Raw genomic sequence first — 17,671 nt, 5'->3', positions numbered from 1 at the left:
CAATAAAAAAGCTTAAAAATGGCAAATGTGTTCGAAGGCATTTTATGCGAGAGATAGGGTAGAGTAGTTTTCAAGGCCAGATCTATCACTTTCTGGCCAGCTTGGATGGTTAAGCGTCGTTTTCAAAATCCATACTGATGTTTGGATATTCTCTCCGGATTCCAAGTACTGTTCTTCACCATTTATAATTTACATATAGCATCTATAAGACATAGGCATCCGAATGCGTTTGGCATCAGTTCAGTTTTTCCTGGTTTTGGTATTAACACTAGCCGTGTTCTCCAATTCTTCAAATTTCGAGGAATTCTTGTTTCTTCAATACATTCAATATAGAATTTGGTTCTGATTAGGAGATTACCTTGATAACGTTTCACGGCCTCGGTAAGTGCTTTCAGACTGAAGAGTAAGCCTACTGAAGACATTCTATTGAAATATAACAACATGATGAGTTTTAATATTCATAAAAAAGTAGCAAAATAAAGTAGATGCGATGAGAAAGTAGAGGAGACATGCTAAAATACTACCACATTGGTTTTCCACCATATCCTACTAAAGACGTAGTCTTCTTCTTCCTATGCCGTCCCCAACGGAGGTTGGCGACCACATTTTTAAAAGCTTCTCTGTCTTTTGCAACGTGGAATAATTCGTCTACAGTCATGTTTGTCCAGTCTCGAATATTTCGCAGCCATGACTTCCTCTTTCTACCTATTCCCTTTTTGCCATCGACTCTACCCTGCATGATGACCTGCAGAAGTCTATATTTATTATTTCTTAGTATGTGTCCAAGGTATGCAGTCTTAGGTACTTTTATCGTTCTCAACAATTTTTTGTCTCGACCCATCCTTCTCAGCACTTCCTCATTGGTGACCCTGGCAGTCCATGGGATTCTCAACATTCTCCGGTATATCCAAAGTTCAAAGGCTTCAATCTTTTTAACTATTTGCGCTTTTAGTGTCCAAGTTTCTACCCCGTGCAATAGTTGCGACCAGACGTAACATTCAACAAACCTCAGTCTCAGCGCAGTATTCAAATTTTTGTCACAGAACAATTGTTTGAATTTTAAGAACGCTGCCCTTGCCATTTCTATTCGTACCCGGATCTCTTGGTCTGGATCTAATTCTGTGTTGATGTAAGCTCCCAGATATTTATATTTTGTCACTCTCTCTATTAATTTGCTGTCCACCAAGAGTTAGTTGTTCATTATTTATTGGACTCCTTGATACTATCATAAATTTGGTCTTATCTGTGTTGATGTCAAGTCCCATTTGAATGCATTCACTATTTATTGCATCTAGTAAAGTTTGTAGTTCTTCTATACTCTCAGCCATAATTACCGTGTCATCTGCAAATCTCATGGTGTTTATGATTTCTCCACCAATTCTTATTCCCTCTTTTCTTTCCCATAAGGCTTTTCTGAATATGACCTGTGAGTACAAAAAAGAAGTGTAGAAATCCAAAAATACCATCCGGTACTGTATGCACAGTGCATTTAAAAGAGTTTTCTTCACTCGCGTAAAAAAAATGTTAGGTTAGGAAACATAATGTACCTATATGTGAACTTGCTTATTAATAATAAAAAGACGGTTTTGATAATGAAATTTATTTCAAACAAAATTTGTATCACATTTTTATATAAAACTCAAGTAATCATAACGAATACGACAAAAAGACAAAAAAAAAAACAAAACAACAATCAATTTCATTACACTACCAACAGGTTAATATTAAAATGTAAATAAATAAATAATGAGAAACACTAACCTATACAATAATTATTAATATTTTGCAATCTAGCCATTAAAGAATCTTTGCGTGAAAATATTCCAAAATTCCTTTGCGGAATTTTGTTCTCAAATAAAACATTAAATAATTCTTAAAAGTAATCAAACGAATTTAGTGTTGTGAATGAATTTAGTGTGTTTTAAGACAATAGTAATACATAACCTAGAAAAAGTAATACATTTGCGTGACACATCGCGAGTCATTTCTCAACTTTCAATTTCACTCCACGATTCTTAACGTCTTCGATGCAAAAACTCTTTAACCACTAGATTAACAAAGATATATTTGTAAAACTGAGTTAAAATCGGTGTGCAAATGCTGTACTCAATATCCGAATTTGACCAATGACCGAAATTTAAACCCACAACGCGTTGTGAATTTCGTTTATTTCTCACTTCGCGTTTCGGGTATTTTTGACATGCACAGAACGCGTTATGGATAAATTACAATAACCCACAATGCGAAACTATGAAGGCCGTCGGCGAAACACACGACGAATTTCGCTTTATGGTCATTATAAATACCCACAAAAGGAAATACAGAAATCGCATATCGAATCTTACCGTTAACACGAGTTTTATTCAGTGTAGTTCCTGATAATTTCTAATACAATGAGAGAATCAATCGAAAACCTTAAAAAGAAATTCGAGGATGGTTCGAATAAACTTTACGTGGAGCCAAGTCTTAGGTCTACGCTACTTTTAGAAGGCAACTATAAAACACTAATTTATGAGGTTAAAGAAGCACAAGAATTGCGAAGATTCGGAAAAGGACTATTATCTAAACATTATCGAGGACTCAATCAATATGAATTATTAAACACTGGAGAAAATATATCTGAGCCAAAATAGACACTAACGAAGAGGAAATCAAATTTTTTGTTCATCGTGAGCAATTATTTGATATTATGCATACAGCCCACATAAATATAGGCGATGAAAGATGTCCTAGATAAACCACAAACTGAAGAAGACTTATTAAATAGCATGGAAAACGAACATGCTGATGATAATTTAGAAAATGGGGAAGAAAGCAACAGTGTAGAACCCTGCCAAGAGAATTTAGAGAATCAAGACAAATATATGAATGAATCTTTAGAAATCCTGGACAATAATATCCTGATTAAAAATAATAAAGATGCACCAAATATACAAGAAGGCAAAGTTGACGGCAATTTCAATGACCAGTTAACCCAAAGAAGTAAGAGAATATTGAATGAGAGAGAAGAATCACATAAAATGATTAGAGTTCACGCATCAAAGATGATATGTGAGTCAAATAACTGATTTGCTCCTTTAAAAAAAGGGACTAATGTTTTGATTCGAGCAGTATCATACTCAACACAGCGAAATAAGTCCTAGGAACAAAGACACACCGGAGAGAAGAAACATGGTTCGATGAAGAATGCAAACAAGCTATACAGGAAAGAAATGAAGCTCATAAAAGTTATATACTTAGACGTACTAGAGAGAGAAAAACAGAACTTGAGAACAAAAGATGAAGAGCAGATAAACTGTGCAGGCAAAAACAGATAAAGTACGAAAACCAACGGATACTAAACATAGAGAGGAAGTTTAAGGAAAACGAAACACGTAGTGCATACCAATTTATCAAACATCTAAGACAGGGATACAAACCGAAGACTAGCCTCTGCAAAAATAAGAAGGGTGAAATCACTAGCGATATGGACGAAATTAAGAGAACCTGGATGACATATTTTAAGGAATTACTAAACAAATAGACACAATCACCATTACAACAACAGAGGCAGCAGGCACGGCAGGAGGTACAACAACAAGAACTGGGGGAAGATGGAGAAGAAAATGAATTAACTAGACCCCCAACGCTAGAGGAGCTCCAAACGGCAGTCCACATACAAAAAAGCCATAAAGCACCGGGAATAGATAAAATACCGGCAGGACTACTCAAGCAAGGAGGAAGGAATTTGACACAACAGATGTACCAGCTAATACGAGAGATATGGATAGAAGAAGAAATCCCCCAACAATGGAAGAAAAGTATAATCTGCCCTATTCATAAAAAAGGACACAAACTGTTGTGTCAGAATTATAGAGGCATCTCTTTACTTCGTTCCGAATACAAAATACTCACAAACATCATTAATCGAAGACTCCAACCTCTCACGGAAAAAATCATCGGGGAATATCAACCAGGGTTTAGGCAAAATAGATCTACCATTGACCAACTATTTACAGTTAAACCAAATACCAGCCAAAGCATGGGAATATGACATGGACGTTTACAATCTCTTTGTAGATTTTAAACAAGCCTATGATTCAATAGATAGAACAATTCTACCTAATATATTGGAAGAATTTGGCATACCGTCAAAATTAATACTAGTGCAAATGACAATGAAACAGAAGCACAGGTATGTATTCAGGGACAGATCACTGATGCGTTTACGATAACGCAAGGACTGAAACAAGGCGACGGACTTGTTCAGACTTTAATCTTGTTCTTGAATATGTAATTAGACGGTTGACGGTGAGCGGAAATAAGATACAAACAAATCTACCCAATTAGCAGCATACGCAGATGATATAAACATAATGAGCAGAACAGTAAATGCAGCGGAAGAAACCTACGTTGAGTTGAAACAGAGTGCAGAAGCAGTAGGGCTAGCAATAAATACAAATAAAACAAAACTACTCATACAAACCAGATCAAATAAACCGGCGCAACAACACTTTATTGACGATATAGAACATGTGAATAGATTCACATACCTAGGAATGAATCTGGTCGCAAGCAATGAAGAAGAACCGGAAATAAATAGAAGGCTTATATGCTGGCAAATAAAGCCTATTTCGCGATGGGCCACATATTCAAATCGCGAGACGTACACCAGAAAACAAAACTCCGGGTCTATAAAACAATAATCAGGCCCATAGTAAGTTATGGTTGTGAAACATGGGTGGTGACACAGAAATCTGCCAATGCATTAGATGTGTTTGAAAGAAAAATATTACGTAGGATACTGGGCCATAAGTGAAAACAACTGGCGAATTAGGTATAATAGAGAAATATACGAGCAATATAGCGAACCAACTCTAGCACAATATACTAAACTGCAGAGATTACGGTGGGTAGGGCAGGTGGTACGCATGCATGAGAATAGAATCCCCAAAAAATTACTAAATGCAAGAATGCAGGGAAAAAGACCTGTTGGAAGACCTAAAAAGAGATGGGAAGACGAAGTCTTCCCTAGTGCCATTGGATGGGATGGATGGTTTGATTCGAGTGTCGAATGTTGATAGAGGCCGATTGACTCCAAGAAATGTATTAGCCATTGTTTCTGAAATTAATAATGATGGCTTGTACAAACTCTGATTACTCTGGTACTGAGAATGGACCACTGGATAGATTATTTTCAAGAAATGAACTCTTTCAAACCGATTCGCAGTTCATGTTTGAATCAAATGATATTAGTAGTAAGAAAATACCCTTGAGAACTGCAGAAAATATGTCATCCAGAAGTTCTGGTGAAGGTTTTCTCAGAGGCAACTGTAAAAGGTTTTGTGGCGACAATAAATGTTCCTGTAAACAAAGGAACAAACGATATAAGTGTCATGGATCGCTGACATGCAAAAATAAATAAAAAAAATTTGGTTCTCAAAATATTTGTGTTTAAAACTTATTTTTATCTGCACTTTTTAAATAAAATTAGAAGATTCGTTATGTGGGTATTTGTATTTTTATATACATCATTTAGCATCATTTTCATCTTTATAGTCATCATTTTTATTAACGTTTTTTTCTTCTTCTTTAGGTGCCGTCTTCTTAGCGAAGGTTGGCGATGACCTCTGCAAAGTCTTTCCTATTTTGGGCTTTCCTTATTAAACTTTGAAAGTCTAATCCTGTCCAATCTTTGATGTTGCGCAGCCAGGTCATTTGTCGTCTACCCGGGCCGCGTCTGCCTTCTATTTTCCCTTCTATAATAAGCTGAAGGAAGTTATACCTGTCGTGTCTAAATATGTGTCCAAGATAAGACGTTTTACGCTTCTTGACAACGTTTTTTTATTTACATTTTTTAAATAAAATTAGAAGTTTCGCTTTGTGGGTATTTGTATTGCCCATAATCGTCGTGTGTGTCTAACGGTTTTCGTAGTTTCGCATTGTGGGTCTTCGCATTTTATCCACAACGCGTTCTTTGCACGTCAAAAATACCCGAAACGCAATGTGAGAAATAAACGAAATTCAAAACGCGTTGTGGGTATACATTTCGGCAATGGCCGAATTAGGTTATTGAGTACAACATATACATCCAGTAATTAAAAAAAAAACTTAATCAAATTGCCCGACATACAAGTATTAAAAAAAATATATTTCATAAATGTAAAAGTCTTCCAAAATTTGAAAACAAAAAAACATATATGTTATAGGTAGAGTAAACCACCATCAATTGTAATAAAAATTACTTAGTTTTGGCGTTTCCACTTCCAACCCGGACATCGTTTTAAAAAAAAAAATTCCTGTCAAATGTTAAATCAAAACAAAAAATTTTATTTTTACTACAATTAATTGCGGTTTATTTCACGTAGGTATAACATATTCAGAATAAAACATGCCACAAGGAAATAGTTTCAAAACCACATTGAATAAAGTATATAAAGTAAAAAAACTGTTAAAACGTGATTAAAAAGTTGACATTTGAGTGACATTTTAATTTGTGATGTTCCACTAAAATGTTCCCGGTATTTAAAAAAAACTGTTTTATTTTACATGTGGATCCCACAGCAGTAAACAATATTTTTTTCTTAATATCCGAGGGTCATATATATTGATACCTCCTACTATATTTAGAATGTTAAAATAATCCAGTAATGTAGTCTACACAGCTATCACTCAATACGTTAATAAATAGAACATGTTTTACTACTCATCACATTTAAAATGACCCCAGACTATTATATAAGATTTTTTGTACATTTAATCATATTTAGTAGATTATTTTACGAAATACGAAGATTGTTTGGCAACAACGCGATCTTAACATCTTATAAACACTTTTATTCCGAGTCCAACCATTGTCCATGGTCCTTCAAGCCGATTAGCTGCAAGGTTTCGTTCAGCCGATTTGATCAAAGTCCAATCAACTGTTGCCTGAAACATCGTTATTGTTTTTTACCGATTCATCGTCACTGTATTAATGGCACTTCAATACCTTTGAAACGAATGAAATAAACGTAGATAACCACCATTTCCGTTCAGTTTTGGATTGGAGTGCAGGTGAAACTCTGCTTTAAATCACGTAATTATCGAACAATTCTCGAATTTGTATAGCTATTGGCAGCACGACCATTTCACAGTAAAAATCTAGTAATATTTCAAACGGAACCAAAACAATCTAATACCGAAACCGCTAAGACTAACTTGAAAATAATAATACATTTATGTTGAATACATACCATTCCTGTACACTAATTGTATCAATATTAAATTTTTCTTTCTACAGTGGAAAAATATCAAAATATCCAAATCTTATAAAGCACACGTTTCGCATTAAAATTTGGTAGTCAAAATTATGTCGTAGTTAAGAAGCACCAGCTTTTACTGTAATTGACAACGCACCATATTATAGCGAAATAATTAATAGATAAAGAAGGAATAAAATCAATTTAAAAGTAAGAAAAAAAAAGACAAATAACACAAAAAAGGCAAAAAAATTACTAATAAAATAGAGACCAAGGGAAAAACAGGATCATTCGCTTTTCGTAAGCATATATCTTCATTAAAGAGGTTGTATTAGACGAGTACATGTATGTGTACGGCACACGATGTATGGACAAGTATGTGTACTTGAATTCCCCTTTTTAAAATTTTATTTTGGTCATAATTAAAGCTAAAAATGGTAAGATTTTCTCGTGAGACCAATGCTATAAAACTGTATATCACTACCCGAAAATTATTTAGCTTTTGGGAGGTTATAAAAGAAATGCCAGGCCCGATTTCAGTTCACAGTCAGTTTTATGTCTCCAATCGATATGCATTCAGACGTTGATATTATCGTTGTTTAAAGTTTTGCTTACTCACATATTATGTAGCAAGTTGATCATCCTTTGCTTTGCTATTTAATTTCAATATTAAGAGATCCTTTTTGAAGTTATACTTCTATACGCACGGTCGGCGTTGGAAATTTGCACGGGAGTGAATCTGTGAAACCATTACATATGTAAGATAATGAGTAAGAGAGAGACATAAGATATATTTTCTCTCTCTTCCTCTCTCCAGAATAAAAATGTTCCTTTTGTATATATATTTAATATTATAAATATATTATATTATATATATTATATATATAATATAATATATATTAATATTATTATTTATGTGATATGTTTTGTATTATTTATTAAATGTTCATAATTATTTTAGGCTTTTGTATTTCAAAATAATCACTGTATGACAGACAACTGTCAATTTTGAAATCCGTTAGTATCATGTCTAATTGGCAAATCTTTTACGTGTTTGGTTCATACGCTGGTGTACGTGAGTTCGAATCCCAATATGAATTTCCTTTTTTATTTTTAAAATATTTAAAAACCTCACGTTAATGTTATTAAATATATGTAATATACGCAAAAATGCTAAATTTTAAAATAAAATGAAAATTTACAACATAATCCGAGTTGTTGGTTTTTTATTTTTATCTTCGTAAAGTAAGTTATGTATATTGGCAGTTTTAAACACTTTTGAATATTGCATTTTAATTTGTATTGTATTATTATATTGAATTATGTACTGTAATTTTTATATTAATAACAAAATAAACAATGAATTTTACTGCAGAGTATGTGTAAAAATTTTTTTTTGCATTCAACTCCTTTTATACATATATGAAAATAAAAATATGTATTTTCATTAAAATATTGATATAATCCTTCATTTACTATACTCCTATTACAGGTCAAATGTTTATATATAGCAAACGATGCACCATATACCTATATACCTAATTCTTTTTCTCTTTTTGCTCTCTCTTACCTATAGCATTAAATATGTAATCATTGTGCAGATTGACTCCCATATAAATTTGTAACGGCAAACGGATGTATAGAAGTATAACTTCTACCGGCAGACCCGTTTTTTTATTTTTTGTATATTTATAGACTCCAACTGGCAATTCACTTAATGCCGTTACACACTCACAGACCTTTTTTTAATTTTTGTCAAGAGGGCAAATTAACATCTGGTTATTTGCCGACGAGGTATGAAGGAATTTCTGAGAGCACCAATCTTCGGCTCTTTTAAATACTACCGAAATCCACCTGTTTTGGTCGGATCAGATATTTCCTAGGAATGTCATTGAAATATTAATGTGAGTACAATTAAGTTTTATTATTGACTATTCATTTTTTTACGTTTAATTACAGAAGTATCTAGGTATATATTACGTTTTGTAACTTAAATAATTTAAGTATTTCTTTTTGTATATCAATTAATATATATTGAAAAGTAATGTATTGTTCTTCTATTAAAAGAACGTTATTCGTCATTATTTCATATTTTAGGCAGAAACGAAAAGTTTTACGTTTTTACGAGATTATAGCTCATTACTATATTCATTTTTTAATTTTTGAGACACTTTAAGAGATTATTAAATTAACTTATGTTCAAATGAATTTTTTTATTACAAGAGCTGTCATCTGTTTATTTACAAGTTTACTGATGACAATATGGTCATATATATGTAAAATATGACAGATGAAAAAAATATTTGACAGCTAAATAATTTATAAATTAATGTTGATTTAAAACTGACGGATGACTAATGACAACTAGCGGATAAAAGTTGAACTAGGACGGTCGATAATGTAGATTCCTTCGACGTTAGGCGAATTACTGGCGGCGGCCATATTGGGGCGGGCTTGTGACATCAACATATTGGTCTCGCTCTTACACATGTAACGAAGGTACTTAGCAGCTATAAATAAGTTATTTATATAAATTGTGCACCTTTATATATATTTTAGAAGTAACAGATACGATATATTAAAGTTACACAAATAAAAAACTTTATAAAATAAAATATATGATGTGCTTTATAAGATGTAGACCTTACCTGACCGGTGTTGTATTTACATAGTGACATATAGTGATATAAAAAACCTTTACCCAAGTTCACACTTCGCATCTCTCGCCACCTCAGCTGCTAAGTCGGCAAAATTTGCCGAAAAGTCTATACTGTTCTGTGTCATCATCGAATGCAACTGCGCATCCACGTCTTGTGACATCCTAGAATCTTCGTTGATGATGTTAGAACCAGATTTCATGGGAGATTCCAAATGACCTAACAAACTACTCAAAGAATAATCTCCTACTTCCGAATTTATCCAGTTCTCGGCTTCTTTCAGGATTCTAGACGGACTCGAAGGTTCCATATCCAATTCTGGCTTTAGTGTCTCAGCCAACATTAGGTCAGATCTTACGGCTAAATTTGAGGTAGAGGTCGAGGTACACGGTTCCTGTACTTGTGGAATGAAAAGATTGGTCGTAGTAACAACAGCTTTGGGCTCTATTAGAGTCGGTACAAACTTCGGTTCTTCTTTTGATATTATATTCATCCTGACGATCTGATGACCACTTTCGACATTGTTCGGCAGGAGCGGTAGTTTACGTTCCACCACCACTTGTTTAGAACGGGGGCGACGGCCTAAGAAAATATGAAAAATGTAAATTTACTGTAGAAAATATATTCACGGTTAAGACAATCGAACTTGTGCCTCAGATTAATGATATTAGAGACAATACTATTAAATTCACTAAGTTTTATAGTTGAACTGAGTCGAGTTTGCTAGTGTGACAGATATAGTCTCAACAATGGATAGAAGTCCAGACATATACAGACGCTTACTGGACTAGAATAAAAGAAGACATTGAAGCAGCAGCAAGTCCCCAGGAGTGGATTGTATCCCCGCAGAGCTCATCAAACATGGAGGTAACAGCATTATGCACCAAATTCACAACATAATAGTCAAAGTCTGGGAAGAAGAACAAATGCCAGAGGAATGGTGCGCTGGAATCATATGTCCACTGCACAAAAAGGGAGATTTGTTGGAATGTAAAAATTATAGGGGTATAACTCTTCTGAATACAATGTACAAAATATTCTCCAACACCCTGTACAGCCGTTTAAGTACGTACGTGGAAGAAATCCTTGGTGAGTATCAAAGCGGTTTTAGGCCAGGTAGGTCAACAATTGACCAGATTTTTGTGCTACGTCAAATCTTAGAAAAAACCAATGAATTTAATATTGACACGTTCCATCTCTTTGTGGACTTTAAGTCAGCGTATGATAGCGTCCTAAGAGGTAAATTATACGAAGCCATGAATGAACTTAACATTCCCCATAAATTAATAAGGCTCGTAAAAACAACTATGAGTAAAGTGATCTGCAGAGTGCAAATACAAGGCGATATGTCACAAGCGTTTGAAACATATGCAGGGTTACGGCAGGGAGACCCGCTGGCGGGCCTTCTCTTTAATATAGCGTTAGAAAAGACTATAAGAGATGCCGAGTTACACAATAGGGGAACAATCTTTAATAAATCAACGCAGATTATGGCTTACGCTGACGATCTGGATTTGATCGCACGTACTACACGAGGACTTAAAGAGATGACTTCCACCTTCTTGACAGCCGCACAAAATATGGGCCTTAAAATAAACGAGGAAAAAACCAAAATGTTAGCATCTATTCCAAATAACAGAGATAGAGCTAGAAACGCCGAAGAAAACTTCAGTATAGACCAATATAATTTTGAGGTAGTAAATAAGTTTACATATTTGGGTTCTCTCATAACAAACGATAATGACACATCTGAAGAAGTAAAACGGATGGTACTGCTAGCAAACAAATGTTATTTTGGACTAAGCAAGCAGCTAAAAAACAGAAATTTATGCCAGAAAACCAAACTAATAATATATAGAACACTCATCCTACCAGTGCTGACATATGGGTCAGAAACATGGACCATCTCCAAAACAGACGCAAATCTTCTGCTCGTCTTCGAAAGGAAGATACTAAGAAGAATAATGGGCGCATTCTGTGAGAATGGTATTTGGAGAAGGCGATATAATTTCGAATTGTACGAGAAGTATAAAAAAAAAATAGTAAATGGTAGAGATGTAATATCCTTCATAAAAATAGGTAGGCTTAGATGGGCTGGACATGTGTCAAGAGCAAATGAAAATTACCCACCCAGATGAACTCTATTATCGGTCCCAGTGGGAAATAGGAGTAGAGGCAGACCACGACTGAGATGGAGGGACGGTGTGGACGAGGACGCAAGGAAAATCGGCGCGGCAAATTGGCAACGGTTGGCGATGAACAGAAACGACTGGCGAAATAGACTGGGGAAGGTCAAGGCTCAACTAGAGCTGTAGCACCACTGATGATGATGATGATGATTGAAGCAGCAGCGAAAGATGAAATAGGAACAGAAAGAATTCAGAGCATACTATAAGAAAGTTAACATCAACAGAAGAGAATTCAAGGCAACTACAAGACAATGCAAAAGTCAGAATGGCGACCTATTAACAACAAGGAAAGATGTATTCAATAGATGGGTGGAATACTTTAACCAGACACATAAATAAATACACTTATTAGTATAGTATAGATATACACTTTTTTATTTTCCTTAGTATTAATTATATTAGAATATTAATATTAGTAATTTTTCATTCATCATTTCTCAACACGTAATTGTCTAAATGGCTAAGTGCTAAAGCCACAAAAAAAAACAGGCACTTCACCTAGAGGAAGAAGAAAAAGAAACAAAACCTGGAAGTCGAAAGAGATGAGGTAAGGAGAACAGACGAGAGAGAAGAGGAACCACCAACGATTCTTGAAGTTAAAGATGATGCAGTTAAAAAACTAGCCAGAAATAAATCAACCGGAATACATAATCTCCCAGCTGAACTATAATCCCTCCCCAATGGAGCTTACTAATGTAAACTACGCTTCCAAATCCAGCGTATAAAATATTTTTCACAGTACTATGTCATCGTATGGCACCATATGCAGAATGGATAGTAGAAAAATACTAGACTGGTTTCAGAGGTGGTAAATCGACAATTCATCAGATTGCATTACTGAAACAAATTTTAGAAAAAACACTGGAATATGTCATTGATACCAATCACATATTTATAACGGCTCTGTGAATAAAAGAGAAATGTTCAAAGCAATGAAAGAGCTAGGAATATCAAATCAGTTGGTAAATTTACCAAAAGTAACTCTTGAAAAAGTTGAATGTAGAGTACGAATTCAGGCAATACATCGGGACACAACTGATTAGCTTAGATTTAGCCGATTTGCTACATTAAACATCCAAACCAGCCACATATTCGTCTATATAAAATTATATCCCGTGCTTCAATAAAAAAAGTCCCTTTAATTCATCAATTTTGTTTGTTTTTTATATTTTATGAATCCTTCTTCTTTTTATATAGACATGACTCTTGTCTGTTTTTCAATGTGCCTCCAGTGAGTTGTCGTTCCATCGTTTTCGTGGTCTTCCTACTGATCGTCTTCCTATTGGGGAACCGTCTCTTGCCGTCTTTACTACTCTATTTGTTGTCATTCGGCATATATTATGATCGTTCAATTCTACTCTTCTATTTCTGATCCAGTTCTTGATGTTCTCCATCGTATATCTGTACTTCTAGCTCTGTCCCATAGTGTCTTACCATCAATTTTTCTAAGTGTTTTAATCTCTGCTGTTTCTAACATCCTTTTGTCCTCTCTGTGTCAGGTCTTGTTTCTGCCACGTATTGGTCTGATGACTGTTTTGTAAATTCTGGCTTTCGTTTCTTTCCCGATATTTTTATTTCTCCATATTGTTTCATTTAGGAAGCCTGCGGCTCTTTTTCCTCTATTCACTTGATGTTCCACTTCGGTTTTGAGCTTTCCGTAACTATATAATGTGATGCCTAGATATTTAAACTCCATCACTTGTTCTATTATCTGACCTTCCAGCTCTAATTAACATCTTAGTAAATTTGCTATTGTAACCATGCATTTTGTCTTTTTTGGGGAAATTAACATGTTAAATTTTGTGGCGGTTATATTAAATTGGTGCAGCATACGTTGTAAATCATCTTCACTTTGAGAGAGTAGTATTGCATAGCAGATTATTTGAGTCATCTGCATAGCAGATTATTTTAAGTTGTTTTTCTCCCATTTGGTATCCTTTTTTAGTTCTTACTTTTTTTATTATTTCATCCATAATCAGGTTGAACAATAGAGGACCCAGGGAATCTCCCTGTCTTATTCCATTGCTAGCTTCAATAAGGTCGGTTATTTCTTCTTCTACTTTTACTTTTATTGTGTTGTTTTGGTAGCTATTCTGATCGTTTTGATTATTCTTAGAGGTATCTCTCTTGCGTACAGTAAGTGCATAACGTCTTTTTGTTTGTTGTATTCTAATGATTTCTCTTGCACTTGCCTCATTATAACTATAGCGTTGACCCATGATCTTCCCGACCTAAAACCTTGTTGTTCTTCTGCTAGTGTTATAATTTCATTCAGTTTATTTGTTATCACTTTGGTTGTTAATTTTAGTGTTGTGTTTATTACAGTGGGTGGCCAAATTATTAGGGACACTGCATATATTTTTGTATTTTCTACTTAAAATTATTTTTTTGACCAAAAAAATTGGTGTTCATATCTGTATTTTACTTGGTAATTCTTCTGGTATAACTATTAAAATTTTTGATAAGCGGCAACACTGGCAGACTGCTTATCTATAAAATAATAATTATTGTTGCATCTCAGCAGCGATGCCAACCCTACCGATTTTTCGGTAGATCTACCGATTTAGGAAGTAATCTACCGATATACCGATTTTGAAACCTCATCTACCGATTTTTATTATTATACTTGTACTATTTTAATTTTTGTTTGTATTGTGTAATATGATTTTTATTTTATATAAATGTGTTCGGTGGAGAAAGTGATAAAACTTCTGAAGGGAAATGTACTAATTTATTAGATATTATTTCTAAGAAGTTTTCGGCTGATGTATAAACGATAGTATGTACAAACGATAATACAAACAAATAAATGCTTTCTTAAAACTATTGGTAAGTAGTCCTCTGACGCATCAAAACAAGGTGTCGATCTCGGATGTAGTCACAAAATATTGAAATAACATAACTAGGATGATGTAACATATTTATGCAGATAGTTTTTCTCGTCTCGTATAAACATATTTTGCTGAATTTAAAACCAAAATCCTATTATTTTTCTATCATACATTGATTTGTTATTTATTTATTTGTCCTCTAGATTTTTTTCAGTTCTGAAAAGGTATATTTATAAGTCAAATTAGTGCAATATAAATATTTTACATTTTTACACTTATCGGCAGTGAAGACGGGAAGTCGTAAATTTTTATTACATCTTTCAATGTGAGATAAAATAAAAATGCGAATATAGAGAAACATAATATGTCATGTTTATTGGAAATACTCGATATCATTAGCACGTGCAAATCGTACTCTGTCGCCTAATTTCCTATGAAATTGATACATGGGAATACCCTATTTATGTAGTATAAAAGTATTTAACCGGTCTTGAAAAGGATATTATTTATAGTTATCAGTTATCTTTCGGTTTTATTTCGGCTTTATTCAAGCAGAGTGAAAATTAAACTTAACTTTATTAAAATTAAATTAAACATGTCATCAAGTGAGAGTGAGAGTGAAATTAGTGAACCGAAAATGAAAAAATTTAAATATTTCCAAAAGTATAAAAGTATAAAGAAGAATGGGAAAAATTACCAGAGTTTGTAGGATGGTTAAAAAAGAGTACCAAAGGTGAACTTGCATTTTGTAAAAGTTGTAATAAAGACATTAATATAAAAAGTGGAAAGGATTCAATTATTAAACATTCTAATACAAATATTCACAAAGAAAAATGTAAGGCTATTGCTACACAGAGACCAATTACTTGTTTTATGAAAACGGGTATATCTTCTAAAACACAAGAACAAGAAATAAAAGAAGGTAAGTCATACTTATTTACTACAAACGGTATATTTTTCAAGGTATTAAACGGATTCATGTTTTAGCGGAAATACGTTTGGCAGCATTTATCGCAGAACATAATTTACCATTTACCGCTATGGAACATCTCCCAAATTTAATTAAAAAAATTTGTCCCGATTCTAAAATTGCTGAGGGACTAGCATGTAGTCGGACAAAGACATCAGCGATAGTGAAAAATGTTTTAGGACGTCAAAGTTTTCAATCAACTTGTCAAGAATTACGAAGAATGAAATTTTCTTTGATCGTGGACGAATCAACAGATAGAAGTACAATAAAACATTTATGTTTAGTGGTTAGGTATGTTAATGACAATAATAATATTCAGGATATTTTTTTGGGTCTCATTAAACTTACTGGGGCGGATGCAGTGACATTATATAATCATGTAATAACATTTTTTAATGACAATGCAATTCCATATAAAGATAACTTAATAGGGTTTGCATCGGATGGTGCCAATGTTATGTTTGGCTCTAAAAATTCATTAATGACATTATTAAAACGTGATATACCCTCATTATTTGTTATGAAATGCATATGCCATTCTTTCCATTTATGCGCATCTTACTCATGTGAAAAATTGCCGAGGTTTGTGGAAGATCTTACCAGAGATATATACAATTATTTTGGTTCTAGCCCTAAAAGAATTGCCGAGTATGCAGAATTTCAAACATTTTGTGGCGTTAAAATTCATAAAATCCTGCATCCTTCGCAAACTCGATGGCTATCGGTACATAGTGTGGTTTGTAGAATTTTAGAGCAATATTCAGCACTACAGTTATTTTTTACCGACTGTGTAGCAAATAATGATCTATTATCTGCAGAAAACATTTTACAGAAACTAAACGATCCTTGCACAAAGTTATTTTTGCAGTTTCTGGAGTTTAGCTTACCATTTTTTAATACTATTAACAAAGAAATGCAATCAGAATCTCCAAAATTATACAATTTATATAACAGGGTTACAAGCGTGCTTAAATCTATTTTTGATTGTTTTATTAAAAGGGAATATTTAAATAAAACTCAAATCGAAAATGTTGAATACGAAGATCCTTCGAACTATTTGCCTATTGAAGAAATTTATTTTGGTGCCAATGTTACAAGATCTTTGTTACAGTTGAATTTAACAAGTGACCAAATAAATTTTTTTAGATTGAGGTGCTTAAATTTTTATAAAGAAGCATGTAGCCAAATAGTTCGAAGATTTGCACTTAAAGAAAATGTAATTAAATTATTCAATTTTATTGATCCAAGCATAGTGAAAGGTGGCCAAATAAACTCCATTACTCAAGTTGCACTTTTATTTTCCAATTTAATAAAGGACAATTATTTACAAGCATTAGACAGTGAATGGCGGTTACTGAGAAACACTGACGAAATTCAATCTTTCTCAGATGATGTTATAATATTTTGGCAACAAGTCTAAATTGGGTGACAATTCCGAGTTGTTTAATATCGTAAGTTCGTTTGCTTTCCATATATTATCTTTGCCACACTCCTCGGCTAATGTCGAACGAATATTCTCGGCTATAAATTTAATGAAAACAAAACAGAGAAACAAATTAAGTACAGAAAGTATATCAGGCTTGTTACATACTAAAAAATTAATAGGTAATAATTACTGCTATACTTTCCCTATTGAAAAACAAATGTTATCCTACATGAATAAACATAATTTATTTAATTCTTCATCATCAACTGAAAACTAGATTAGTTTATAATTTTTTTTATAATTGTTTAACTTTTTTGTAACGTAATTTTAACTGTTCTATACCTTTTTTTTATTAAATAAATAACATTTTTTAAATTT

The 17,671-nt window shown here is 33.4% G+C and overlaps 2 protein-coding genes across 2 annotated transcripts in view; one reads left to right on the top strand and one right to left on the bottom strand.

The window, feature by feature from the left end:
• Positions 1–1,590: 1,590 nt before the first annotated feature.
• The window catches only part of crm (cramped chromatin regulator), a 29,032-nt gene continuing 12,951 nt past the window's right edge, over positions 1,591–17,671 (bottom strand). Inside the window, exon 5 of the mRNA XM_072528702.1 lies at positions 1,591–10,459. Coding sequence (XP_072384803.1) covers positions 9,918–10,459 — 542 coding nt within the window. The 3' untranslated portion in view covers positions 1,591–9,917. The remainder of the gene's footprint in view (positions 10,460–17,671) is intronic.
• Positions 15,424–17,611, top strand: LOC140439058 (zinc finger BED domain-containing protein 5-like). Its single transcript, XM_072528703.1, has 2 exons — positions 15,424–15,819; positions 15,885–17,611. Exons 1-2 carry the CDS (start codon positions 15,771–15,773, stop codon positions 17,285–17,287), a joined length of 1,452 nt encoding a protein of 483 aa, XP_072384804.1. The 5' UTR covers positions 15,424–15,770; the 3' UTR covers positions 17,288–17,611.

The sequence above is a fragment of the Diabrotica undecimpunctata genome, chromosome 4, assembly GCF_040954645.1.
Source record: "Diabrotica undecimpunctata isolate CICGRU chromosome 4, icDiaUnde3, whole genome shotgun sequence".
NCBI lineage: Eukaryota > Metazoa > Arthropoda > Insecta > Coleoptera > Chrysomelidae > Diabrotica > Diabrotica undecimpunctata.
Note: the sequence above shows the minus strand (reverse complement) of the source record. Positions and strands in the feature narration are given on the sequence as shown.